Source organism: Phascolarctos cinereus, unplaced genomic scaffold (genome assembly GCF_003287225.1).
Source record: "Phascolarctos cinereus isolate Bilbo 61053 unplaced genomic scaffold, phaCin_HiC Scaffold_5;HRSCAF=322, whole genome shotgun sequence".
Classification (NCBI taxonomy): domain Eukaryota; kingdom Metazoa; phylum Chordata; class Mammalia; order Diprotodontia; family Phascolarctidae; genus Phascolarctos; species Phascolarctos cinereus.
This window is the reverse complement of record NW_027555958.1, coordinates 339079127-339106939: the sequence shown is the minus strand read 5'-3', so window position 1 is coordinate 339106939 and position 27813 is coordinate 339079127. Positions and strand designations below refer to the sequence as shown.

The 27813-nt window shown below is 40.5% G+C and overlaps 1 protein-coding gene across 1 annotated transcript in view; it reads right to left on the bottom strand.

Annotated features, from left to right (window-relative positions):
• Positions 1 to 27813, bottom strand: part of GPR137B (G protein-coupled receptor 137B) — a 103593-nt gene that overhangs the window by 17140 nt on the left and 58640 nt on the right. The window contains 2 exon segments of the mRNA XM_078156249.1: positions 6301 to 6454; positions 8781 to 9003. Of these exon segments, the coding sequence (XP_078012375.1) occupies positions 6301 to 6454; positions 8781 to 9003 (377 nt within the window).

Here is a 27813-nt window from a genome sequence, read left to right as displayed (position 1 = left end):
TTCCTCATCTGTAAGATGGGGATAATAATACCTTTCCTCACAGGGGTTTTGTAATAACCAAATGAGATAACACATGTAAAATGTTTTCCAAACGTTAAAGCACTATCTATATGGTAGCTATTATTATATAGTCACCTAAACTGGTTACATTACTCTGCTGAGAATAATTTCCCAATCCCTGTATGTCATGCTTCTTTGGAATCCATCCCAAAGTTCTGTTGGTTTTTTCCACAGCTGCATTATGGCAATGACTCATGGAGAGTTTGTGGTCAACCACTGTGTCGGTCTCTCTCTCTTTGCCGTACCAATCCCCCTCCTGTTTTTCTCAGGTGGATTTAACTTTACATAATAAATATACCCTAAACATTATCAACTTTTCATAAATTTGACCACATTTTAAATGTTATACAGACTGTCTGCAGTCTATATATGTTTAAGTGTTATATAACCGTCAGTTATCTATACATGGTCTGCCCCTAAAATTGAATCCTTTAAAAAAAATAAGATTTTTTTTTTGTAATATAATCCAGTTCCAATTTACATATAATGCAAAACTTGATTTTCATGTTTGGTTTCCTTAAAGTGGGGCAAGCCAGTCAGTCAATAATAATTTCTTAAGCGTATACTATGAACCAGGCACTGCGCTGAGAGCTGGGGATACAAAAAAGGCAAAACCCCCTCCTTGTTTTCAAGGAGCTCACAGTCTAATGGGGAAGACAAAATATAGGTACATACAAGTTATATGGAGTTGTCATTCAGTCATTTTTCAGTCATGTCCGACTCTTCATGACCCCATTTGGGGTCTTCTTGGCAAAGATACTAGAGTGGTTTGCCATTTTCTTCTCCAGCTCATTTTGCAGATGAGGAAACTGAGGCAAACAGGCTTAAGTGACTTGCCCAGGGTCACGTAGCTAATAAGTGTCTGAGGCCAGATTTGAACTCAGGAAGATGAGTCTTCCTGACTCCGGGCCTGACACTCTATCCACTGCACCACCTACCTGCCCTGTATTTGGAGTGGGCAGAAAGTAATCTCAGAGGGGGAGGTAGCAGAAGCTGGTGGGACTAGGACAGACGTCCTGCAGAAGGTGAGATTTGAGCTGAGACATGAAGGAAGCCAGGCCTATATAAATAGTTAGCCCACCTTGTCCTCTCCATGTTTGTGGTTTAAGCGTGTACTGCCCTTACGTCTGTGTTTCCAACTATTTTCATTAGTGTAATTTACCAAGTTTATTTCGCAGTTACAAACCTACATTAAAGAAAGGGATAGGATAGACACTGGCCCTGTGTTTTTATTGATTATAGGGAGCTCTCAGGTTCTCAAAATGAGCAAAAGGGAAGAGCAATTACTGCCGCTAGTAGTTGCCAGTCTGGAGGGTGTCGTTCTATGTTACTGAGAAGACAGGAGACTCCCTTTTCTCTCAAGAATAAACTACCATTTACCCATAAGGATAGGGACCAGACCTATGATTAAAGTAGTCTAGGAAACTCCCTGTAGCAATGCAAGTTGGCACCTTCTCTGAAACTTGCAATCTTAGAGGGTTTGAGGGTTTCACAGAGCACTAGGAGGTGAAGTGACTTGCCTAGGGTCATACAGCCAGGATCTGTCAAAGAACTTTAACCTCAGTCATCCTGTCTTTGAAGTTGGCTCTCTATGCACTGTGCCATACTGCCTCTTTAAACCAAAGACTTACTAATCCTGGAGCGGCTAGGTGGCACAGGGGGTAGAGCACTGGCCCTAGAGTCAGGAGGACCTGAGTTCAAATTGGGCCTCAGATATATAACACTTACTAGCTGTGTGTGACCTTGGGTAAGTCACTGAACCCCATTGCCTAACCAAAAAAAAGAATTACTAATCCTGTTGGAGTGTCCAGCGCGGAGCAATGGGATTTATGAATGACAACAATTGAGTTCCTCACAATTTTCTCACTTGTGCTCTGAGATTGCACCTCATATGCTTTAGCTGTCAACTGGGACCTCAGAAATGGAGGGAGGGGGGGATCCTCATTTTCATTTCCTTTCTGTCCTTATTCCTTTTTGAGGTTGAAGTCAGTGGATTTTGGAAGAAATGATCCATAGAAGTTTGACAGAAATTTTAAGAAAAGGGAAATGTGTTTTATGAAGATAAGTTAAAGGAAATGGGGTGTTGATTCTGCATAAGGAGTTAAGGGGTGACCATTGAGAAGAAAACACACAGAACTTTGGTTCAAATCCTGGGCCTACATTTAACCAATTATGTGACCGTGGACAAGTTATCCTTCCATGCTGGGACAAAGAAAATTGACCTATGCCTCAGTTTCCTCATCTAGAAGAATGGAGATAATAATCCTTTCACTACTTGCCTTGCACTATAGTTGTGAAAAAATACTTTGTAAATTTTAAGAGGAGTAGAAGTCATAAGAACTGGATTTGGGTCCTGGCTCTTGCACTAACCAGCTATGTGACCTTGAACAAGTTAGGCTGGTGGAGTGGAAAGAACAAGGTATGGAGCTGGAGGACTGGGGCTTAAAATACAGCCTTGGGGCAGCCAGGTGGTGTAGTGGATAGAGCACCTGCCCTGAAGTCAGGAGGACCTGAGTTCAAATCTGGCCTCAGACCAAATACTTGACACTTACTAGCTGTGTGACTCTGGGCAAGTCACCTAACCCCAATTGCCTAAAAAAAAAAAAAAATACAGCCCTGGACAGCTCACTTAATCTCATTAGGCCTGTTACCTTAGCTGCAGAAAAAGGAAGGTATGGGACTAGATAACCACAAAATGCTTTTCGATTCTAAATCTATGATCCTATGAACCCTTTGGTCCCGTTTCTTCATATGTATCATGAGAGATTTCTAAGATTCCTTCTAATACTACTTTTCTGTAAAAACAATTGTTGACATTTATATAGTGTCTCATAGTTTACAAGGGGCAGCTAGGTGCTGTATTGGATAGAGTACCGGGCCTGGAGTCATCTTCAAATCTGTTCAAATCTGGCCTCAGACACTTACTAGCTGTGTGACCCTGGGCAAGTCACTTACCCCTGTTTGCCTCAATTTCCTCATCTGTCAAATGAGCTGGAGAAGGAAATGACAAACCACCCCCATATCTCTACCAAGAAAACCCCAAATGGGGTCACCAAGAGGTGGGCATGACTGAAATGACTCAGCGGCAACAAAGGTTTACAAAGCACTTCATAGACATTATTTCACTTCATCTTCTCAAAAGCCTTTTCAAGTACAGCAGCTGGTGGCACACTGGATAAAGTGCTAGACCTGCAGTTCAAATCTGGCCTCAGACATTCAGCAGATGTGTAACTCTGAGCAAGTCATTTAATCTATATTTGACTCAATTTCCTCATCTGTAAAATGGAGATAATAATCATACCTACCTCCCAGGTTGGCTGGGAGGATAAAATGGGATAATGTATACAAAGCACTTTGAAAACCTTAAAATATTATATAAATGCTGGTTGTTATTATTATTTAGGATATTATGGGAATTATTCTTCTCACTTGGAAGATGAAGAGACTGTGGCCAAGAGAAATTAAATGACTTGTCTATGGCCATACTACTAGCAAACAACAGAAGCAAGATTTGAATCCAAGCTCCTACTAATTCAAGATCAAGCACTCTTTCCACTACGCCAAATGGGCCCCTTAAATATAAGCTCATGAATGGTATCATCCACTGAATGTTAGACTGGATGATCATGTGGAATTTCAACCAGTTGTGTGGTTCTCTGGACCTAACCAAAATAAGAAATAAAATTTAAGATTTCCCTTGACTAACACCAATCACTCAACCTTCCTTCCTTCTTTGGAGAGGCAGGGAGCTATGGGTATAGAATGTTACACATGTTGACAGACATGGTTGATGTATGGGTCAGTTCTGCTGAAATGTGATTATAAAAAAAAAATCTTTGTTACAAGGGAAGGCTGGCTGGGTAGAAGAGGAGGGAGGAGTCTTCTCAGAAATGAATGTGATGTAAAAACAAAAGGCAGCAGTAAAGCTAAAAAGAAAAGCTCAATCATTCTCTCTTCTGGGCCTTTCCATTAACAAAGGTATCCTCTGTCAGCGAAAGGAATGACAGAGGTCACAGAGGGCCTGGGTCTGCAGAAGACAGAATGCTTCTATAGTTTCTTTCTTACCATGTGATCTCATAATGAATTCAGGCAGGAGATGGGAGGAATACACAATTTTTATAACTCTCAGACTTGGGGAGGCTAAGTGTGTCACATGGGAATGAGCATCAAACAATCTTTCTGTAGGCAGTGTCCTGGGTGGTTTGAATATCCATTTTCTGTAGCCACATTTCTATCCATGTCACTGGCCTGGTCAAGGTTCCATGGTCTCTGGACCATGTCTAGGGTGCAGATATGCAGATCCCACCATCTGTTCTGTTGTTTAGTCATATAAGTCGAGACTCAGCTTTCCCATCAGCAAATGGGGATTAAAATAATGACCGTACCTATTTCACAGGGATATGGTGATAAAAGACCTTTCCAAAGCTTAAAGCATTGTACAAGGTGTTCTGAAAGATTTAAGCTAGTAAAGATGCTCAGTCATTTCCTTTAAGATATTTAAGCCTGGGGCAGCTAGGTGGCGCACTGGATAGAGCACCTCCTGAATTCAGGAGGAACTGAGTTCAAATCTGGCCTCAGACCAAACTGTGTAACCCTGGGCAAGTCACTTAACCCCAATTGCCTTAAAAAAAAATATTTAAGCCTGAAACTGCACTGACTTTTGGGAGACCCTGTGTAATGCTCTTATTAGGCTAGCCGGCAGGGGTGGGGGATCTCTGGCCTCGAGGCCCCATGTGGCCCTCTAGGTCCTCAAGTGTGGCCCTTTGAATTGAATGATTCAGGCCACATGGGGCCTCGAGGCCACAGGCTCCCCACCCCGGGGCTAGAGGTTGGAAGAGAGTTGTCCTCTTTGCTGACCATTTCTGTACTTGCTTTGGTTTACATTTGGAGTCCAATACATATCACTTGGGGGAGGAGGAATATATAAAATTTCCTGTGATCTGAAGAATGGATTTGATAAAGGGGCAGTAGACTAGGACCACAGTGGAAAATGGAGAGTTCTATTCAATCCTAAAATCTCAGCTGTCCTCTTTTAAACGAAGATTTCTTCAAATGCTGCAAGTATTGATCTCGGGAGGGTCAGACTTATTGTAGCTGTTTGGGCAGCTCCTTTCCAGCTTCCTTTTGTACGCTGTCTCCTCCCATTTGATTACAAGCTGCTCAGGGGTAGGGACTGTTTTTCTTTTTCTTCTTTGTCTCTCCAGCACTTAGCACAGTACCTGGCACACTGTTATTCAGTTGTGTCTCACTCTTTGTAAGCCCACTTGGGGTTTTCTTTGGCAAAGATACTGGAGTGGTTTGCCATTTCCTTCTCCAGCTCATTTGACATGTGAGGAAACTGAGACAAACAGGGTTAAGTGACTTGCCCAGGGTCACACAGCTAGGAACTGTCAGAAGCCAGATGTGAACTCAGGAAGATGAGTCTTCTTGACTCTGGGCCTGGTGCTCTATCCACTGCACCACCTAGCTGCCCGGCCCAGCACATAGTAGGTGCTTAATAAATGTTTATTGAATTAAGTTAGATTGAAATGAATCCTGATAAGGAAACTTCCTCTATTGATAAAGATTGGCAGCTTTGTCTAGAGGGTTGCCTGGCACTTAGAGATTAAATGACTTACCCACAGTCACAAAGTTATATGTGTCAGAAACTGGACTTGAACCCAGGTCTTCCTGACACCAAGGCCAGTTCTCTATTCACTATGCACCCATCTAAATATATTTAAGCAACTTTTAAAACACCTTTAACAACACCGTGGCACTCAACAAAACTTCAGGCATGTGTTTTCTGAAACCTGAGTAAGTATTCTTTCATTCCTTTTTTCATCACAAACCTCAACTCTTAATAACACTTTAACATTTCCAAAATATCTGAAAAGGTTTTGGCCACATCAGTCTGATTATTTCCTTCTTGTTGGCTTTCTGGGAAGAAAGGAATTGTCATGAATGACAAGCCCTGCCTTATCACCACATGTGGCACATGAGGTCCCTGGTAGAGAAAAGTAAAATGACTTGCCCAAGGTCATAAGGCTAGTGAGCAAACAGAACCAAGACAGACTGAAAGTGCTCTGGCTTTTACTTTCTTGTCCAGAGCTCAGCCTAGTATACTACCATGTCTCTTATAAGCAGAGCTAGCTCCTGGGATACTGAAAAATCTGGACAATCTTGGTTCTAACTCACAAGCCCTTCAGTTTTCAAAGCAAATTCTCCCAGCTAAACATCCCTTGTGGACGAGCTCCTCACTTGCCTGGTCTGATACATTGTACCAGTCGTAATCAAAGGAATGGACATTCTTATTGTGAGAAAAGGATAATATGAACAAGTTGTAACAGGCTCTGGATGCATAAAGCAGGATAACCGTCACCCCAATGGTGGTCACTTGACACACGGATGAGCCCTGGAAAAGAGGAAAATTTGCTTTAGTCCAATCCAACTGCCAGGAAGGACCAGCACCACGCCATCCCAGCCAATCATCATCCCTCAGTCCCCCCTCAGCATCCACCATTGCTTAGCTGTGTCTGGCTAGGTAAGCCCTACCCATGCTCCAAAAACCCATCTGAATGCCCTCTTGGAAAGAATCAGACACCTCAGGATATTATTAGTAACCCTCTAAATGTAGATTTAATTTTAAGAATCTAATCATACAGTCCCACATCTGCTTGCATTTTTTTTTCTTCTAAGCATCTGAAAAAGAAGGGACATGAAAATTCTAGCATAGGAGACAGCAGCAATACTAGTTTGCAAATACTTCCATGTGGTCCAGACCAGAGACAGAGACCAAACCTGTATGCTGTGCTGTTTCAGGGCCCTTTGGGTAGGAGTAGACAAGTGACATGGATCTTCGTTTTAATTCTCCCTGAACACTGCTGGCCAGCTCAGTGGTAAACAGTCCCAGGAGCTGCCCAGCTCCCCCCTCAGTCTCTGTTTGCTTCGGCCACTCTTCCCAGTGAGATGATTAAGCACGCAGCAAGGGGTTGTTTTGTGGACAGAGCTCAGTTGCTGGAGGATTTTTGGAACCAGTAACACACTTGGTGTTTAATAAATACTTATTGCCTGGACTTGGTACTTGTCAGTAACTATGAAAATTCTCTTGTTAATAAATGATCGGTTTTTCTAACCGATCAGAAAATCATGGGATAAACAGGATATTAGCTAATGTACCTGAACATCTGGAGAGTGCTTTGATATTTTTTTCAGGAAGGAGTTATCAAATAAATCCAAGGTGTTATTAAATTGTTTCAATGGCTGTTAATTACGCTTATTATTTTCCCTGTGGGAGGTCTGAATAGTGTTTCAGTAGAAAGCTACAATTTAATCCTTCCTGTTAAATCCCCTCTCCCTGTTTTTAAAATCCCCAACTGCCTCGCATAGAGGAGAGATTATGTTCAAGGGAATTCAGACAAAATCAAGTTTGACATTTCCCTGCAAAGCATGTGAATGGAAAGTTGCCCTAGCATACTAACTGTAGGCCTCGATTCTCCAGGGTAATGTCAGCAAACAAAATGGTGCTCGGTGGCAAAGACTTGGATGTACAAGGAATCTTCCACCCTGGGCCCTCCGGGTTGGCAGCTATTCTTCAATTTGTCATGACTGGATGCTTTCTGAGCACTGGCAGATTGGCACACAGTGCCGCACAAACCCCATCACCTGGCCCCGGTCTTCAGAATAAAGAGATTAAACAAATGGGTTTCAAGGGCACTCAGCAAATCACTAGCAGATGAGGGAGCAGGGCCCTGGCCCTCTTCCTCTGATGTCAATACTCCATCCTGCCAGGAGTTACACAACCCTCCTTTGCTCAGTAATCTGCTTTATGAAAGAACTATACCAGGTGTTTAGGCAAATTTAGTCCCGCGGTCTTATTTTTTCTCCTAGGTATGCAAAGTGGCAAAGGATGGATATTTCTAGGGTAGAAGACAGTAGCAGAGAATTGATTGGGTTTATAACTTCCTCCCTGACTTTAATTCTGGTCTCTTCCCTATTAAAAGAAATCACCACATGGTTAAAAAGACAGGCAGAAGGGTGATTCTGTGGGCACTTGTCCCTAAGGAGCAGAAAGGCCCTAGTCACCTAGCAGATCAAGAGGAAAAATGTGGGCTTAGGAGCTAGATCACCCTGAATTCCCCATGACTCACCAAATGACCTCCAAAAAACTCCCAATGCCCCTTTAAAAAATCTAAATATGAGAATACAGGAAGGATGTGTGACTTTAGCTGTGTAGGAACTACCAGTGGGGGAAATACTCCATCAACACAGATTAAAATCTGCTTCTGACTTAGCAGATTCCTCTTAATAAATGATTGGCCTGAGGCACAGAGAAGAGACTTATCTAGGACCATAAGGCTACTTCAGATTCACAGGCAAAATGTGAGCCTGAGTCTTTATGACTCCAAGTCATATAGTCACACACAGTGACGGTATGGAGGCAAAATCAATTCTCGTTCTTTAAGCAGACGAATTACTCTCTTCAAACTCTACCCTAAACATTAGTTAATGTACTCTTAGCTGTCTGGCACAAAGACATCTCAGGATACAAGTGGATGGGCTATTCGTGGTCTGGACTTATGCCTCAGTCTTTTGTTTTAAACAACAGCTTTACTAACTTTCACTAAAAAGTTAGGCATGAAAGACATTTTGGTATTTTTTGTTTCCCAGTCAATCTATTATTTCTGGCATGAGCTTTTTGGAAAGAGTTGAGTACATGTTGGAAATGCTTCCCACCCTACCTTAGATTCCAAGTATATATTGGCTAAGGACATCTTGGAAATCTTGTAGAGGCAGATGGAAAGCGAGATGGCACAGAGAACAAAGAGTGTGTCGTTAATGGCGACCCGAACTGAGACGATGACCTTTCTCTCCCAATTTTCTGTTTTCACGAGCACTGCACAGGTTTAATTTACCAACAGGAAAAGAAGACTGATGAAGAGGGAAGCCAAGTAGAGGGGAAGTCTGAAAAGAAAGAATGAGAAAAATTTAAAGCACTGTCTTCTCCAAGTTATGTAAATGTTCAGCTCAGAATAATGAAAGTTTTTCTAGCTAATTGCTTATAACAGACACACCAAGATTAGGAAGTAGTTATTTGGAACCTGCTTATTTTATAGCTGTAAGGCATCATAGTTTGATGGGCTTAAAAAGAAATCTGTTACAGACCCTCCCAGGAGCTGGAAAGATGCCCACTGTTCATTCTCCCTAAAATTGTATACAAGTATGTTACAGAGGATACAGAGTTGCTATGGGGGCTGTTCGGTGCCTTTTGATAATAATAACAACTCAATCTTAATCAGTAAACATTTATATAGATGCCAGTCACCATGCCAAGTGCTAACAATACAAATACATACATATATACACACATATATATACACATACTCATGTATGTATACATAGATAAATATGTATGTATGTATATATGTACAGAATAAATGCAAACCAGCTAGAAAATAGTTCAATAAAATGTAATTAGGAGGGAGGGCACTGACTGTTGTGTAAGGGAAATCACAAATAGCTTCATGTAGAAGCTGGAATTTTAATTTTGTCAGGAAGAGAAGGATTCTATGAGGCTGGGGAAGAGATTGTACATTCCAGGCATGGGGAACCTCCTAGGTAAAATCACAGTGATAAGAATGGATCATCATGGGGCAGCTACGTGGCACAGTAGATAAAGCTCCGGCCTTGGAGTCAGGAGGACCTGAGTTCAAATCTGGTCTCAGACACATAACATACAACACTTACTAGCTGTGTGACCCTGGGCAAGTCACTTAACCCCAATTGCCTAGCCAAAAAATAAATAAATAAATAAACAATAGTTTAAAAAAAAAAAAGAAGAATGGAGCATTATGGGGGCAGCTAGGTGATGCAGTGGATAGAGCACCAGCCCTAGAGTCAGGAGGACCTGAATTCAAATCTGGTCTCAGACCAGATACTTGACACTTAGCTGTGTGACCCTCGGCAAGTCACTTAACTTCAATTGCCTCAAAAAAAAAATGGAGCACCATGCATGAAGTTAATAGGGAATCCACTAGGTTCATGAAAACGAACATCAGTAACCTACAATACATCCCTGAGAAGGTAATGACTACAATTAAAAGCTGCCCAGAAGGGATCAATTAAATTCCAATAATTTAATTTGACAAGCATTTATTAAGTGACTACTAAGTACAGAACACTGCATTGGGAAAGAGAAAAGGTTTAGACCCTGTCCTCATGAAGCTCAACACAACAGCAACAACAACTAATATTTATATAGGGTGTCCCAAAAGTTTTAGTGTAATTATAAGCATTGATATTTTAAACTTAAATTAAGACTTTTGGGACACCCCATGACGTGCTTTAAGGACTTTAAAGTGCTTTATATATAGTATTATCTCATTTGATTCTTACAACAATCCTGGGAAGTAGATGTTGTTATTGTCCCCGTTTTATAAATGAGGAAAACTGAGGCTGAGAGAGATTAAGGGACTTGCTCAAAGTCAAACAGATAGTAAGTATCTGAAGACAGGATTTGAACCACTGCTCTATCCACTATGCCAACTAACTGCTAATCTACTGGCAGGTTATGACATACACAAATGAGATATAATACAATTTCATATGAGATATGGTGCCATATTATGAAAGGTCCTAAGTGATAAGAGGAATCAAGGAAGGTAGTACTGATGAGGTGGCATTTGGTATGGGCTTTAAAGGATGGCTAAAATGCTCAAAGGGCAATCAAACTATGCATAGCCTTTGACCCAGCAATACCACTTCTAGATCTGTATCCCAAAGAGATCATAAAAATGGGAAAAGAATCCACATGTATAAAAATATTTATAGTAGCTCTTTTCATGGTAGCAAAGAATTGGAAATTGAGGGGTTGCCCATCAATTGGGGAATGGCTAAACAAGTTGTGGTATATGAATGTATGAAATACTATTGTGCTATAATGATGAGCAGGCAGACTTCAGAAAAACCCAGAAAGACTTATGTAAACTGATGCAAAGTGAAATGAGCAGAATCAAGTAAACATTGTACACAGTCACAGTAACATTATACAGTGCACAACTATGATTGACTTAGCTCTTCTCAGCAATACAATGATTCAAAACAATTCCAAAAGTATCATGATGGAAAATGCTGTCTACATCCAGAGAAAGAACTATGGAGTCTGAATGCAGATCAAAACATACTATTTTTACTTTTTTTCTTTCTCATGGTTTTTCCTTTTTGTTCTTATTCTTCTTTCACAACATGACTAATATGGAAATATATTTAACATGACTGTACATGTATAATCTACATCAGATTGCTGTCTTGGGGATGGGGGGAGGGAGGGAAGAAAAATTTGGAACTCAAAGTCTTACAAAAGTGAATGCTGAAAACTATATTTATATGTAATTGGAAAAAAATTTTTAAAACTATTAAGTGCAAAAAAAAGGATGGGAAAAAGAAATTCGACAGGTATGGAAGGGAAGGAGGATAATAAAAATTCACAATTACACGGTATTTTAGGCTGCAAAGTACTTTATATATGTCATCTCATTTGAGTCTTACAAAATCCCTATAAGTGCTATTATTATTATTTCCCTTTGACAAATGAATAAATTGAGGCTTAGAGAGATTAAATGACTTTCCTTGAGTCTTACAGCTACTCAGTGTTTCAGGTGGGTGGGATTTGAATCCAAATCTTCCTGACTCCAAGTCACTACATCACAAAGCCTTTGTGGGGGAAAAAAAATTCCCAAGTATGGGAAGCATCAAGAACAGAGGCACAGGAATAGAGAAGCATGGGACAATTAAGGAGAAAAACCATCCATTTTGGTCATAGTGATGAATGTGTAGAAGAGAGTAATATCAAATACCTAATGACATAAATACATTTGTAAAGTGCTTTGCAAACCTTAAAATTCTACATACATGCTAGCTATTATCAGCATCCTAATCATCATATATTATTATTATATTTTATTATTATGTTTCTGTTGTTATTTGGTCGTTTTTCAGTTGTGTCTGACTTTGTGACCCCATTTGGGGTTTTCTTGACAAAGATACTGGAGTGGTTTGCCATTTCCTTTTCCAGCTCATTTTACAGATGAGGAAACTGAGGCAAACAGGGTTAAATGACTTGTCCAGGGTCACACAGCTAGCAAGTATCTGAGGTCAGATTTCAACTCAGGAAGATGAGTCTTCTCTACTCCATGCCCGGCACTCTCCGCACTGTGGTGCCACCTAGCAGCCCTTACTATTACATAAGACTAGAAAACAGGCACCAGATTGTAGAAAGACTTGAAGACTAAACTAAAGAGAGTGAACTTTATTTAACAGATAATAGGAGGCACTGAAGATTTTTGAGCAAAGGAGTAAAATGATCAGATCTATGTTTAAGGAAGATCGACGTTGAAGCATGGACTGGAAAGGAAAGTGAATATCATGGGGGAAGGTGGAAGGAGGAAAGTTTGTTAGGTTATTAAAACAGTCCAGTAAGGTCATAATGAAAGCCTATACTAGGAGTGTGGCAGTGGAATAGAAAGGTCAGGATAGGTGTAAGAGACATTGCAGAGATAGAATCAATTATAGCTAATACTTCTAGAGTTCTTTATGGTTGGCAAAATGCTTTATGTACATGTTGCGAGGATCATGTTTGATGCTCACAACAGCCATGGGAGGTAAGGTATGATTATTATCCCTACTTTACAGATGAAGAAACTGGGGCTGAGAGGTCACACAGTTAGAAATCTGAGACAGTGTTTGAACTCAGGTTTTCCTGACTCCAAGTCTGGTGCCAACAACCTAATTGCCAATAGAGTTATAGAACTATGACACTAGAGCTATGGAAGGTCCCCTAGTTCAGTCCCTTCATTTCATAACTGATGAAAATGAGGCCATATTGGTTGTCAGTAGTCCAAGGTCATACCACGAATAAGTGGGATTTGAACTAAGGTCCAAATTCATCAACCATTCCACTGCACCATGTTAACTCTTTGGAAGAGATAATAGTCCAATAAGTCATGCTATATACCAAGAACTGTGCCGGGTATTGTGGGTACAAAGACAAAACAGAAACAATTCATGCCCTCAAGCAGTCAAAAACAACACCAAAGAGGGAGACTGAATGAATGTTTTACCACTGAAAAAGAGCATGGAGTCCAAAGGGTACAGAGGTTTTGGTGGGAAAGGTAATAAGCTCAATTTTGGTCACGTGATTATGGGTTCACAGATTCAGAGCTGGAAAGAAGCTCACAGGGAACTTTGAGTCCAATATGCCCACTTTATAAATGAGAAAATATAGTAAATGACTTGCTCACAGTCACATAAATAAGTAGCAGAGCCAGGATTTCAGTCAGTCAGTCAATAAACATTTATTGAGTGCCTACTATGTGCCAGGCATTGTGCTAACCACCCAGGGTATACAAAAAAGAGGCAAATGACAGTCTCTGCCTTCAAGGAGTTCACAATCTAATGGGAGATACAACAAGCAAACACAGATGTACAAACAAGCTACGTACAGGATGAATAGGAAATAATTAGAGGAGGAAAGGCACTAGAGTTAAGAGGGGTTGGGAAAGGTTTCCTGTTAAAGATGGGATTTTAGTTAGCACTTGAAGAAAGTCAACAAAGCCAGTAGGGGGAGATGAAGAGGGAGTGTTTTTGGCATGGAGAGAGTCGGAGGAAATGCCCAGAGCTGAGAAATGGAGTGTCTTGTTCATGGAACAGCAAGAAGGTCAATGTCATTGGATTAAAGAGTACATGATGGGGATTAAGGTGTAAGAAGGCTGGAAAGGTATGTGTGGCGGGGGTTAGATTATGAAGAGCTTTGAACACCAAACAGAGCATTTTGTATTTGATCCTAGAGGGATAGGGTGTCACTGGAGTTTATTCTTTCTAGGAAGAATTAGACAATGTTCCCTGAGCACTTTAAAGAAAGTCAGTGGGTAAATTCAGAGCCTAAAATTATCACTGGCCACATCTAATAAAAATCCTCAGGTCAAACAAAAAGGACTTTGTGGTGCCTGTTGGCCTTTTACCAGAAGGTAGTGGCTGCCATGTTGGATTCTATCCTCTAGGGAATTTCTGCAGCTGCTCTGAAGGGTTGGGTTCTATTTAGTTCTTGGATGCCTAGAAAATCAAAGCCTGTGAAAGTTTTTCAAATAGCTCCTGGGAAGCATAGCTTCTTTTGAAGTTTTTAATTTTTCACTTTCAGTTCTTGTAAATAGACAGTAGTAGCTGAGTATAAAGAATGATGCACTTACACTAGCCAGGGTTTAATCTATAAACTTGACTTTCCAGGTAATGACTTCATAGAGCAGTGGGCAAGCTTGAAAGGTAACACATCTATACAGCTGCAACAGGAGTTCCTTATAAAGCTGAGAATATGAGCCCACTAATAAGCTAATTGAAAACAGTGGCTCTAACAAAAAAAAAAGATTTAACCAATTTTTTGGGGTCTCACTTTTTCCATTTTTTCAAAGGATAAAGCTAATGCTCATCACTAGATGGGGATTCTAAAGTCTCAGACAGTTCAAGATAAATGCACTCTATAACAGCATATTTTGCTTTTATGTAATTAAATTTCAATTTAGCAAACATTGATTAAGCAGCTACTATGTTCAAGGCCTAGGGGTTACAAAGATGAAATGATCCACTCACTGATTTTATGGGGGGGGGGCCGATTTGTACATCTGTGTTTGCTTGTTATATCTCCCATTAGATTGTGAACTCCTTGGAGACAGGGACTGTCTTTTGTCTCTTTTTTGAAAATAAGGCATGCAGAAAAAAATATAATACAAGGCAGGTTGTGATAAGTACAAATGAGGAATCTAGACCTTTTGCCAATTACTTTGATGCTAATCTCCTCTGACAGAAGGTAAGGTCCTTGAGGGCAGGAACTGTTTCTTTTTTGTGTTTGTATCTCTACTGCCTAACTAGCACAGTGCCTAGCACATAATAGATGTTCAACACATTACTTGTTAATTGATTGATTGATCTCTTGCAAGTAGAGCACAAAGTGCACGCTACTAGGAGTCAGTAGATGTGAGTTCTAGCTAGGCCTGGCTCTACCACTAAATTGTTATATACGTTCAGGTAAACCACATAATCTCTTAGTGACTCAGTTGTCTTATCTATAAAACAGGGACAAAATCTCTGCCTGGTTCCGAGTTGTTTTGAGAATTTAAAAGACATATGAGCACAAAGGTACTTTTAACATAAACACATAGTGGTTTTATGATTTGTCAATTAGAAGTCATAGATTTGATAATCAGTAAAATAAGTTTCAGTTGCAAGTTCATAGCCACAAATCTATATGGCATGCAACTCTAAACGTACAGATATTTTATAAGGATGACTTAGATACAAACACGACCAACTATAATTTCACCAAATAAATATCTTGCAGAAGGATCTGTCAGCTCTCTCTTATAGGTCAAACACTCTCTTGATGACAAATAAATTAACAAGTAGAATAAACTACTTACTTCTAGATAACAAGAACAAAAATAGGATTATTTTTTCTTTCTTGTAAACATACTTTTCTTTTAATCATAATTTAATACATTACTTGACTGATGGATGCACATTCAATTGAAGCATCTTTTTTTTTTTTTAAGGCAATTGAGTGACTTGCCTGGGGTCACCCAGCTAGCAAGTGTCAAGTGTTTGCTCTGAGGTAAGAGTTGAACTCAGGTCCTCCTGACTTCAGGGCCTGTGCTCTATCCACCACGCCACCTAGCTGCCCCAATTAAAGTGTCTTGCTATTCAATTACACATCCATACTTGAGCAGCAAAATGATCTTGGAGATTCTTTAAAAATTAACATTAATGTTACAATTTTAATTATGACATCAAAATTAACATTTTGATAATATTTAATACTTAATAAATGGCTTCAGATTGAATTCTTAAGGATTTCTATTCTTGAAAATAATTGGCAGCTGTGTCATCAAATGGGGTAACACGAGCAGAAGTCCTAGAGCCGGTCTTCCTCAGTGGCAAAGGATAGAACTGAAGAATCATGCTTGGATATAAAACTATCATAAACTGGGGAGACTGAAAAGAATTAGAGGCTTTTCAGGCACCTGTGACTCAGAAACTAAAGCAATTGCTTGAGTCACCTAGCTGTAGGCTCAGACAGTGCTTTTGTTTGCTAGATACACACTGCATCACACCAAGGAAATCTCCTTTCTTGTGAGGAAGCAACCCAAGAATGAGGAACTAAAAGTTAGGAAGTAGGGTTGTGGGCTCCACCAAAAAAATAAGGCAAAACCTGGGACATCAGTTTGAATCCTTCATGGTTTGGTAGGACCTGTGAAGGCTTGTGCTCTGTTGGTATAATTTTTTGAGAGCTCATGGTCACATTTGGATAGTGACAAGCTGTAGGAGTAGGACTTTATTGGAGTAACCTACTCTTAGACAATGGTTTTAATGCTTCAAAACAAAAATGGCCCCTGAGGTCCTTTCCAACTTTGCTGTCTCTGGGTGTATCATTCTTCTGTCTTCCTAGCGCTCACGTCAGTGGGCACTGAGACCTTATCATTGACCTTGTAGGACAGTCTGTAGAACTTCCTGACTTGGGAGACCCTGCCTCTCACAATCGTGGCAGGTTACCTCTGCTGTGAAGCTGTCCCTTAATCCTCTTGAATGTTTCCTGTCCTTTGCTGAAATTGTCAAACCTAGATATTTCCATACTAGAAGCTTCCATGTCCCATGTTTATCGTCAGTCATGTATTTACACAGACAGCTAAGTGGAGCAGTGGATAGAGCTCTGGGCCTAAAGTCAGAAAGATCTGAGTTCAAATCCAGGCTTAGATACTTATTTAGCTGTGTGACCCTAGGTAAGTCACTTAACTTTTGTCTGCTTCTGTTTCCTCAACAGTAAGATAGGGATGAAAATAGGCCTTTCCTTCCAGGGCTATTGTGAGGATCATATAAGATAATATATGGAAAGGATTTATTTAGCACAGTGCCTGGCACACAGTAGGTACTTAAGAAACGCCTTTTTTGTTGTTGTTCCTTCTTTATATATTTTCTGTATGTAGCTTGTCTGTACATAGTTATTTGTAAGTTCTCTCCCTCATTAGATTGTGTGCTTCTTGAGGGCAGGGACTCTTTTATCTTTCTTTGTATCCCCAGCACTTAGCACAGGCACACCTTGACCGCTCCCAATAGTTTCCCCATCTCCTCTGAGTTTTCTTTTTTTTCTTTTGCAAGGCAATCAGGGTTAAGTGACTTGCCCACGTTCACATAGCTACTAAGTGTCAAGTGTCTGAAACCAGATTTGAACTCGGGTCCTCCTGACTCCTGGGCTGGTACTCTATCCACTGTACCACCTTGCTGTCCCCTGAATTTTCTTTTAGATGACCAAAATCAGTAAGTACTTATTAAACATCTACTAAGGACTAGGCACTATGTTAGGCTACACAGTGTGTGTGGAATATGCTCCCCTTTGTTTCTTTCATTCATATAATTTCTGGATTCGTACTTCCTATGAAGCATTTTCTGGCTAACTGGGAAAGATGCACTGACTGTCCCCTGATTCAATCCTGACTAATTAGCTCAACACACCTTTTAAAACTGCTCACTATGAGCAAAGCACTGTGCTAGGTGTTGAGGATACAGCCAAAAATGGAACTATCCCTGACCTTACAACCCTCTTTTTGCTCACATTCTCCCTCCCTCCTTACCTGTCCCCTCCTAGAATCTTTTACTTTTCCCCCCCCAGGCAATCAGGGTTAAGTGACTTGCCCTAGGGTCACACAGCTAGTAAGTTCTGAGGTCAAATTTGAACTCAGGTCCTCCTGACTCCAGGACTGGTGCTCTATCCATTGCACCACCTACCTGCCCCTGAATACTTTCCTTCTTACTTTCATTCAGGACTTAGTGCAAACTCTTCCTTCTATTTGAAGGCTTTCCTAATCTTCCTAGGATCCCCGGGCCCCCTCCTCTCAAAACTATCTTGTGTTTTTTTGGCATATGCTTAAATATGCATGTCATTTATCCCAACAGAATATAAATTCTTAGAGGGAAGAGAATATTTCATTTTTTCTTGTATCCCAGTGCCTGGCCCATAGTAGATACTTAATAAGTTCCCACTGATTGAATGGAATCACAATTTTATCTCTCCCTATCAATCCACAAAATAATTTACCCTTTGTTTATGTTTAATACAAATAAAGTATTTATGTTTGTTCAATGTCTGTACAGCTCCCTGTATGCTGTTATGTTCCTTAGACCCAGACTGTGCCATGCTCTCTCTGGTCGCTACTATGTGTTGTTAGTACTTGGAGCCTGTTACTTTCACTTCCTCCACATGATATCCCGCCCTAGCATACCAACTTTAATGCACGTAATTCAACAAACATGAATTAAGCTTCTACTATGCACAAGACCATATATTAGGAACTGAAAGAGAGCTAAGTCAGAGGCATAATAGCTAAAATAAAACAACAACAACAACAATAATAATAATTAGCATTTTTAGAGTGCTTTGAGGTTTTCAAAGTGATGTACAGATATCATCTCATTTGACTTACACAACAACCCTATGAAGTAGGCATTATTATTATCTGTATTTTAAATGACTTGCCATGGTCATATAGTTAGTAAGGGAAGGTAATTGCACACAGGGTACAATCAATGAGTCTGGGAGAGAGACATTACGGAGATGATAGGATCTCAGATTTAGGGATAAAGGGACCTTCAAGATCATTGAGTCCCATTCCCTCATTTTACAGTCAGGGAAACTGAGGCTTAGAGTATTAAGTGACTCGCTGAAAGGCCAAGAGTTAGTAAATGGTAGAATCAGGTCCTCTGATCCCAACTCAGCACTACTGCCCAGAGAAAGTTTCACAGAGGAGATGCCAATTCTACTCAGCCTTCCAGGATGGGAAGGATTTCAGCAGGCAGAGGTATGAGTGCATATAGGAATAAAACCTTTCCTGATCCCCGCAACGGTGCCCTCCTTTCCAAACTACCTTATATCTAACTACTTTGTATTTATTCTCTTTACAGTTATTCTGCATATATTCATATGTGTATTTTTCTCTAACTCTCCTCAGTTAGAATGTAAGCTTCTTGCAAGTAGGAATGGCTCTGTTCATTACATTTGGTTCCCCAGTGCCTACTATGTGATCAAAGATGCGATGGCAAGATCAGTCAGTTATTCCACAATAATTTATTAAGTTCCTCTTATGCAGCAGACACTAAACGATTTCAGAGATGGTGGATGAATAAGCTAACATAACTGAAATATATACACTGAAGTGCAGAAACACTTGCGTCCATGCCCGTAGTAGGATCAGGAACACAGTGCTTTTGGAGACCTGTTCAAAGTCCATGTCCTGAAAACACTATTTCCTAATGAGTTTTAGTGACACGGTACACTTTAGTAAAGAATGCAAGCTGGAAAGATCCAAAAGCCATGGGTTGAGCTTATGAATCAACCTCATTGTCTCCATACGAAAAGCTAGCTCACTGCCTGCACAAATGCTTTTATGTAGCCCATCATAACCCAAACTGGCCTTTGGAAATAGAATAATCTGGGCTTTTTATCCTTTAAGGATAAGTCTCATCATGAATGCTATTTAAAAATCAATTAAATGAGCATCAGCTACGAGCTAGCTACAGCATGTCTGGTTTACAATAAACACCACGTCCCATGGCTTGCCAACACTTCCACTCATCCTGCCTGCAATGCAAATAAGTTATACTATGGGATGGGGGGGGAGAGACTGGGAGAAACCTCGATTTAGCCTTAAAATCTGGTTAATTTAGGATTTTCCTCAAAGCAAAAGACAAAAAGCCCACTTAAAAAGGGCCATGACATTCATAATTGAAGTCAGTGCTAACGTTCAGTTAGAGGTTAGTGAAAATAATAATGTATTTCTTTCCCATTCAAGTGCATAGACCCTTGAAGGTCAACAGTCCCCAGATTGAGAATTGCTCCAGAGGAGTTATTAACTCCAGCTGTGTTCCTCCTTAGCTTAGCCCTACCTTGTTCTCTCCTCTGGCAACAAACAGTCTTGTTGACCTTCCCCAAGGGTTCCTCCCTACCCAGCCATCCACTATGGCATTCTAGGTGCCAGAATTCCTATTATATCTCTGACTGTGTAGAACTGGACCAAAGAGAGCCTGGAGACAATCAGGAAGCTACAGTAATAATCCAAGTCAGAAGTAATAAGATCCTGGACTAGGAGCAGAAAGGAGAAGGCTGAAGAGTTAAACCACTCAGGATCTGGCAACTTACTGGATATGAGAAGGTGAAGGAGCAGGAGGAATCAAAGATGGTGTATGTTTCCAGACTATATGACTGGGACAAGCCTTTAACAGAGAAGGGAAGTTAGGAGGGAAAGAAGATTAAGTTTGGTTTTGGACATGCTGTGTTGGAGGTGCTGACAGGACATCCAGGGAGAGAGGTTAAGAAGGCAGTTGAAAACAGGTCTAGAAAATAGGCAGAAGAAACTAAAACAAAGTTTGAAAGAGGAAACAAACAAGGCTAATTCTGTTATTTTTATGGTAACTTTAATATAAACTTTTTAAAAAGTGTATGTAACAGGTTTACTCATTCTCATTTTCTTTGTATTCTTTTCTTATATAATCCACCTTTTCATTCTCTGCAAGCTCAAATGCTCATGTTTATTTATGATTGTTAAGATCATAATAAAAAAAAAAGAAAAATTTCAAAATTCAAGTTTGGAACTCAGAGAAATGTCAGACTGGAGATCCAGTTCTCCAAGTTATCATTGCAGTGGAGAAAACAAACCATGGGAGAGGATGAGATCCTCAAGAAAGAGAGCGCAGGGGCGGCTGGGTGGTGTAGTAGGTACAGCACCTGCAGTCAAGAGGACCTGAGTTCAAATCCGGCCTCAGACGCATAACACTCACTTGCTGTGTGACTCTGGGTAAGTCACTTAACCCCAATTGCCTCACCCCCCCGGCAAAAAAAAAAAAGAAAAGAAAAGAGAAAAAAGAAAAGGAGTGCAGAGGGAGAAAAAAGGGCAAAGGCAACAAACAGTCTCAGGGGATGCTCATCCTCAGATGGGAGAAGGAGCAAGATAAGTTAGTGAAGACACAGAAGGAGCACCCAGAGAGGTAAAAGGAAAATCGGGGCAGTAAAGAGTCTCAGAAGCCAAGGCAGGACAAAGTATAAGAAGAGACAAAGGACCAGAAGCATCAGATACTTCAGGGAAGTCAAGCAGGATGAAGATTGAAAAGGGCCACTAGATTAGGCCATTGGAGACCTTTCAGAGATGGGCTTCAGTGAAGTGATGGAAATGAGATCTGCACTGTGGTGGGTAGAGAGTGGCAGCCAGCACAGACAATTCTGGCTATTACAGCGTAAGTTGTCAACAGGGTAAAAGTTTTTAAAGAATTTTACAACTCTATCCCTTCCCTTTTTTCTTTTTTTTAATGTCTTTTAAAAATATTTTTATTCATTTTTAACTTAAGTACAAAATGAAAAAAGAAAAAAAGGGAACATTTCCATGAACATAGCAGAACATGAGAGGAGTTAATATAAAACAAATTTCCATTTCATGAAAACCTATGTAATAAATCCTACACGTTGTTTTCAAAGCAACCTAGCTTTTCTGTGTTTCCTTCTAGGTTTTGTTTTCCGATGGGCGCTTTTTATTTTTTTTTCCTCCCTTACCTTTTTTGTAGTCCACCTTGCTCCCCACCCCAAGCAGGGGTAGAACCAACAGGGAGAAAAAGATTGAAGATGTAAAGAAAGGGGGGGGATAATTGGAGTAAAAGCACAGAGATGGAATCCAGGAGACAAGTGGAAATTGGGGAGGTTATCTCTTCCACTGAGACAAGAAGATAGGAAATCTGGCCAAGACAAAGATATTTCAATGCACAAAAAAGGGAAGAAGCTTAGACTGCATGACCTGTATCTTTTTTAGTTAAGTAGAAGACAGGTTATTTCCTAAGAGTGAAGGGGAAGGAAGTGGAGGTGGGCACTTGAGAAAAGTCAAAAAAGTCTGAACCAGCTTCTGTGGGAAAGTGTGATGGAGAGTTGATAATAGGAGCAGAAAAGGATAGGTTTACAGTAGTGGCATCTAGATTAGGGAAGATATTGTTAAGTTCTCAGGCACTCCATCCCCATGATCTCCTGAATTTTTCTAGCAGTATTTGCTGACTTGGGAGTAGGAGCAGAAAAAGCAGATAACTGGTTTTCCAGGGCTGGGGTTTATTTAGTAAGATAGGAACAATAAAGATCATAGGTTCGTGAGAGATTCAAGGATGGAAATTGAGTATAGTGTTGAAATGGGTTTAGCCATAGTTGGGAGACAAAACGATGTCAGAGCAAGAGTGACATCCCAAGAATAAAAGAGGGGCTGTAGTATTTCTGGGAATAGGATCACAATTTCACATTTCAAAGAGTTGTCAATCAAGCATAGGAGAAAGAGGCTGAGACATGGACTCTGTAGACTAGGGCTTGAATTCTAACTTTGTGACCTTGCCAACTGCGTGCTTTGGGGCAAGTCAGGTCTGAGCCTCAATTTCCTTAATTGTGAAATGAGAACAACAATATTCCTGAGCTACCTATTTAGGACAATGGTAATAAAAGTGTTTCTAAAAACTTTTTTTAAAACCCACATATGGATATGTGTGTATATAATATATTGTATACCAATGCTATATACGGGATATACATATATAATACATATAAGTATATATTATATGTGTATACATCTGTACATACATAAGTGTGTATATACATATATATGCATGTATATGTGTACACACACACACACACACACACACACACACACACATATCTGGGAATAGCTCTTTCATAACCTGCTTCTTGGTTTTAATATGCTAAGCTATAACATTCCTAGGTATAGGTGGTAAAGTTAAACATATCTATTTACTACTCCCATAAAATGACTGGGGATTAGGGTTTCCACACACAGACTGTCTACAACAGAGAAGGTATTAGCTCCTCTTTCAATATAATAAGATGAAAATGGGGAGAAACTGAAGGCCTTTATTTGTATTTTAAAGAATCCTCTTCACAAGAACAGGATTGGGGCTGTGTGGCTAGATAAGTGGAAAAGATTCTGACTGCAATCTGAATGAACCAACACCGTGTGACATGGCGACCAAGGGACAAATGCAATCTGCATTAACAGAGGCATATTGTCTAGAATGAGCTAGCTGGTAATGCCATTGTGTGCTGACCAGACCACAACTGGAATGCTATGTTCAGTCTGAGGCACCACAGTTTAGGAAGGAGCAGCTGGAGCATATCCAGAAGAATTGCAACCAGAACAGGGAAGGGCTTCAAGGCTAGGCCTTACAAAGATCAACTAAAGCAACTGGAAATGTTCAGGAGAAGAATATACTGCCCTGTAGGAGAGGGGAGTTGATAGACATGATAGTTATTTTAGTTACTTGGAAGACCATCTAGCATTAATGAGTTAATTGTGGAGGGCCAGATTTCAGGCTAACAGAGCTGTTCAAAAGTAGAAAGGGCTACCTTAGCAGGCAGCTGGTTCCACCTCAGTGGAGGCCTACAAGCAGAAGCCAGATGACTGACCACTTGTCTGAGGATAAGGTAGGTTCCTATTCGTGCAGCTTGGACTCCGTGGCTTCTAAGACTGAGATTCCTCTGTACTTGTGACCCTAGTCCAATGTCCATACTTTCTGGACAGTTCTTAGACCACTTACATAAGACATCCATCCCTTACCTCTTTCTTTCAGGAACACACACACACATATCCCCTCACTGATACCATCATTTTGCAAAAGTAGAAAAGACTATGGGCTCAGAACATTGCAATAATTGTCAGACTTGGTTGACATCTTGGTCAGTCTTGGCAAAGTATTTTTATTCACTTTATTTTTTTATTCTTTGCTTTGGGTGCTGCCTGGGAAGCAGGGGAGGAAGGGATCGATTTGGAAATGAAGTTGATGTAAAAACAAAAGATAGTGATAAAAAAAATTTTAAATAAAGATATGTAGTTGAAAGGTGTGAGAAGCAACGTGGAATAGTGGATAGATAGCTGTCCTGAAAGTCAGTTAGATCTAGGCTCAAATCCCGCTTCTGACACATATTAGTTATGTGACCCTGGGCAAGTCACTTAACCTTAAGTGTTCTAGGAAACTCTCTAAGGTAATGAATTTCAAAAAAGTGGAAGTTTCCTCCCCTGGATGATCCCCATACCAACAGGCCCAGTCCCTCCTCCTACGGCCAAAGAGTACTTTATTCTTGAGAGAAGAGGGAGCCTCCCATCTTCACTGTAACACAGAACGAGCACACTCCAGACAATCATGAACAGCAGTAATTGCCTGTCCTTCTTTGTTTGTGTTGAGTCACTTGGATTCAGAGCCAACACATCCCCTCGGGTTTGACCAACACTGACCCAGTCTAGGAACTAACTTACCTGAAGGAAGTCAGTGTGGATGTGCTAGCGTACCTTCAGTGAAGCCAAAAAGATCAAGACGACCGTCATGATCCCTTTATTCAGTTTCACAACTATCTTTGGGGCACTCCTTCTGTTTACGACCGAATGAAATACATTTGTGTGGGAGTATTTTGGTCTGGTTTGGTTTGGAGTGCCAGCAACCCTGGTTCTTAGGGAAAAAAAAACAAAATAAAACAAAACCAAACCTGATTTTAGTTCTAAGAATGGGAACGTGTAAGCTCATCTCTTCAACAATTTTACCGACAGAGATAGGGCAGGATGTCATGACTCACCACAGATAGATAAATGACCCTTTTTTTTTAGAAAGAAAGAAAATTGGAGTTTTAAATTATTTATGGAAAAAGAGATCAAAGCATCTCTTTCAAAGTCACACTTTGTGGCTGAAGTGTGAAAGATGAATCCTAAACAGGCAAGCTGCTTTTGTCTCTGAACAACATGCCTTTCCTGAAGAAAAAGAAAAAGCAGAACCTGGCCCAAAGAATTTTTGATTGTACCGAAAAGGAGACATTTGAAAAACTGTGAAAAATACCTGAAACAAAGCTCTGTTAGGCAATTCCATCCATCGCCTGTGAGCATGGGTTTGTTTTTTTTTTCTCCAAACTGAAGAGATTAGAAAGAAAAGATTTAGAGGAGAAAAGCCTAATTAAATTGGCACAGACTCCAACATTCTGAACAGATACACTTAATAATTAAAAAAACAAGGAATTAAGTGAAAAACGAGGATATGCTGGCTGGCCTGTACATAAATTACCTTTTCAGGAACACCGAAATTGCTATAGGGCCAGCTTGGAGAGCTTCAAACGTTCCAGACTAATGTATCTGTTCCATTTAAATTGAATGTTGATTGAATTGGATAAGCTACTGTATTTGTTTCAAGGGTAACATATCAAAGCATGGTCAGGAGTGAATCATGACAAAACATCCATCCTGGTGCCTAGTTTAAATGAAATGATAGGGGAGCTGAACGGATGAGATTAAGGATATGAATGAACATGAATAACTCCTCAGATGTCCTCATACTTGGCTTCCATGTTACTGGATCATAACAACCCTAGCTTCCCCCACCCCAACTCCACCCCAATCTCCTGGCTTCTAGAAACTTCCTACCTTGTCTGGGTCAATCCTCTCCATTCTAACATCTAGCTCCATTTTGCTTTTCCACAAATAAGACAAGTTGACTGACCTCCCTGCAACTGGGATTTTACTTAGTCTAGCACAGCTAACTTATCCCTTGAAGTTAAAGGAAAACCTTTACTCTTGTGCTCATGATCAAAGCAGGAGTGAGTCTTCCCAGTTGACAGAATCTTCCTACGACTGGCTTGTTGTTTCATACTACATTTTGTTTGTTTCATTACTACAAGGGAAACAACTACCCCAGCTATAATCCAACTAATGCCAGATAGCAAATCTTTTCCATGAATTAGCCAAGCTATCACAATACCTTCCTTTTGTTTCCCTCTCCACTACCACTCATTCTTTGCTCGAATCTCCGTTTTCTTTACCCTGACCCCCTAGATGACATATCCTTCTGATCAAGTGGCAGGGGCTACCTAAATTAGTGTGGGTACATGAAAAGGAAGGTAGGCAGCTGGGTGGCACAGTGGATAGAGTGTCAGGACTGGAGTCAGGAAGACATCTTCCAGAGTTCAAATCTGGCCTCAGGCACTAACTAGCTGTGTGACCCTGGGCAAGTCACTTAACCTCTCCAGCCTCAGTTTCAGTGCCCTCATTTATAAAATGGGGTGAATAATACCACCTACTTCACAAGACTGTTGTAGGGCTCAAATGAGATAATCTACATAAAGTATGTTGAAGGTCTTAAAGCATTACATAAACATTAGCTATTATTTACTACTGTTGTGTCATTTCATGACCCCATTTGGGGTTTTCTTGGCAAAGATACTGGAGTGGTTTGCCATTTCCTTTTCCAACTCATTTTACAAATGAGAAACTGAAGCAAACAGAGTCAAGTGACTTATCTAGGGCCACATAGCTAATGTCTGAGGCCAGATTTGAACTCAGGTCCTCCTGAATCCCGGGCCCGACTCTACCCAGTGTACCACCTACTTGCCCCATTATTTATTATTGTATAACAAGTTATGAGGCAGAGTGATATAGTGCGTAGAGAGCCAGTGTTAGAGTCAGGACGGCCTTTCATATATATTAACTCTATGACCCTAGGCAAGACACTTAACCACTCAGTGCCCTGAGCAACTCTGTAAGGCTAGACATTGCTGAGGTCAGTACCTGCAGAGATACAAGGAGTTACCTCATCTGAAAGTTCCCAATGACAATGAAATCAAAGGTCTAGTCTCTATCCCAGGGCCATTTATGTTATGTTAGGTTATGACTTCTCAACCGCCAAACCTAATGGCCTTTTCTTAGCCCTCATCCTTCTTGTCCTCTGTGTAGTCTTTGGCCTTGTCAATCATAATCTTCCCCTGGACACTCTCCTCTCTCCAGGTTTTCTTGACACCGCTCTCATCTGGTTCTCCTCCTCCTTCTCTGCCTCTTGCTAGATCTTCATCCAGGTCATACCGACTAATCATGAATGTACCCCAAGGCTCTATCCTAGGTCCTAACCTCTTTTCCCTCTATATTATTTTACCTGGCAATCTCATTAGTTCCCATGAGTTCAACGATCTCTCTGTTGATGATTCCCATTCAATATATTTAGCCTTGATATTTCCTGAGCCCCAGTCCTACACCACCAACTGGCCTACTTGCTCCTCTTTTAACCTGACACTCGTCTCCCACCTCCATGCTTTGGCATGCCTGGAATGCTGTCCATTCTCACCTCTGCTTCTTCCTTCAGAGATTTCCTTCAAGACTCAGCTCAAATCCTACCTACTGTCTTTCTAGGTCCCTCCTTCTCCAGTGCCTTCTCTCTTAGATTACCTTCCATTTTCACTGAACGTATCTTGTATGTACATAGTTATCTGTATGTTGTATCCTCCATTAGAATATGAGCTCCTTGGGGGCAGGAGAGGGTTTTTTGTTTGCTTTTACCTTTCTTTTTCTCCCTAACACTTAGCACAATGCTTGACACGTATTGTAAGCACTTAATAATGCTTGTTGACTGACTGAACTGAACACAGTAGGTGCTTAATAACTGTTCTTATATTATACTTTAACTAGTACCAAAGGAAATGAATGAAATGATAAATTCTCTTTGTATGTACAAGGGTGAGCTTGGCTCAAATGCATCCTTCTACATAACATCTTTTGTAATTCCCATCTCCTACCCCAATTACCAGTGTGTCCCCCCAAACTACTTGTATTTAATTTTGTTCATATTTAAATGTGTACATGTATTCTCCTACAATAGAATGTGGACTCCTTGAGGGCAGAG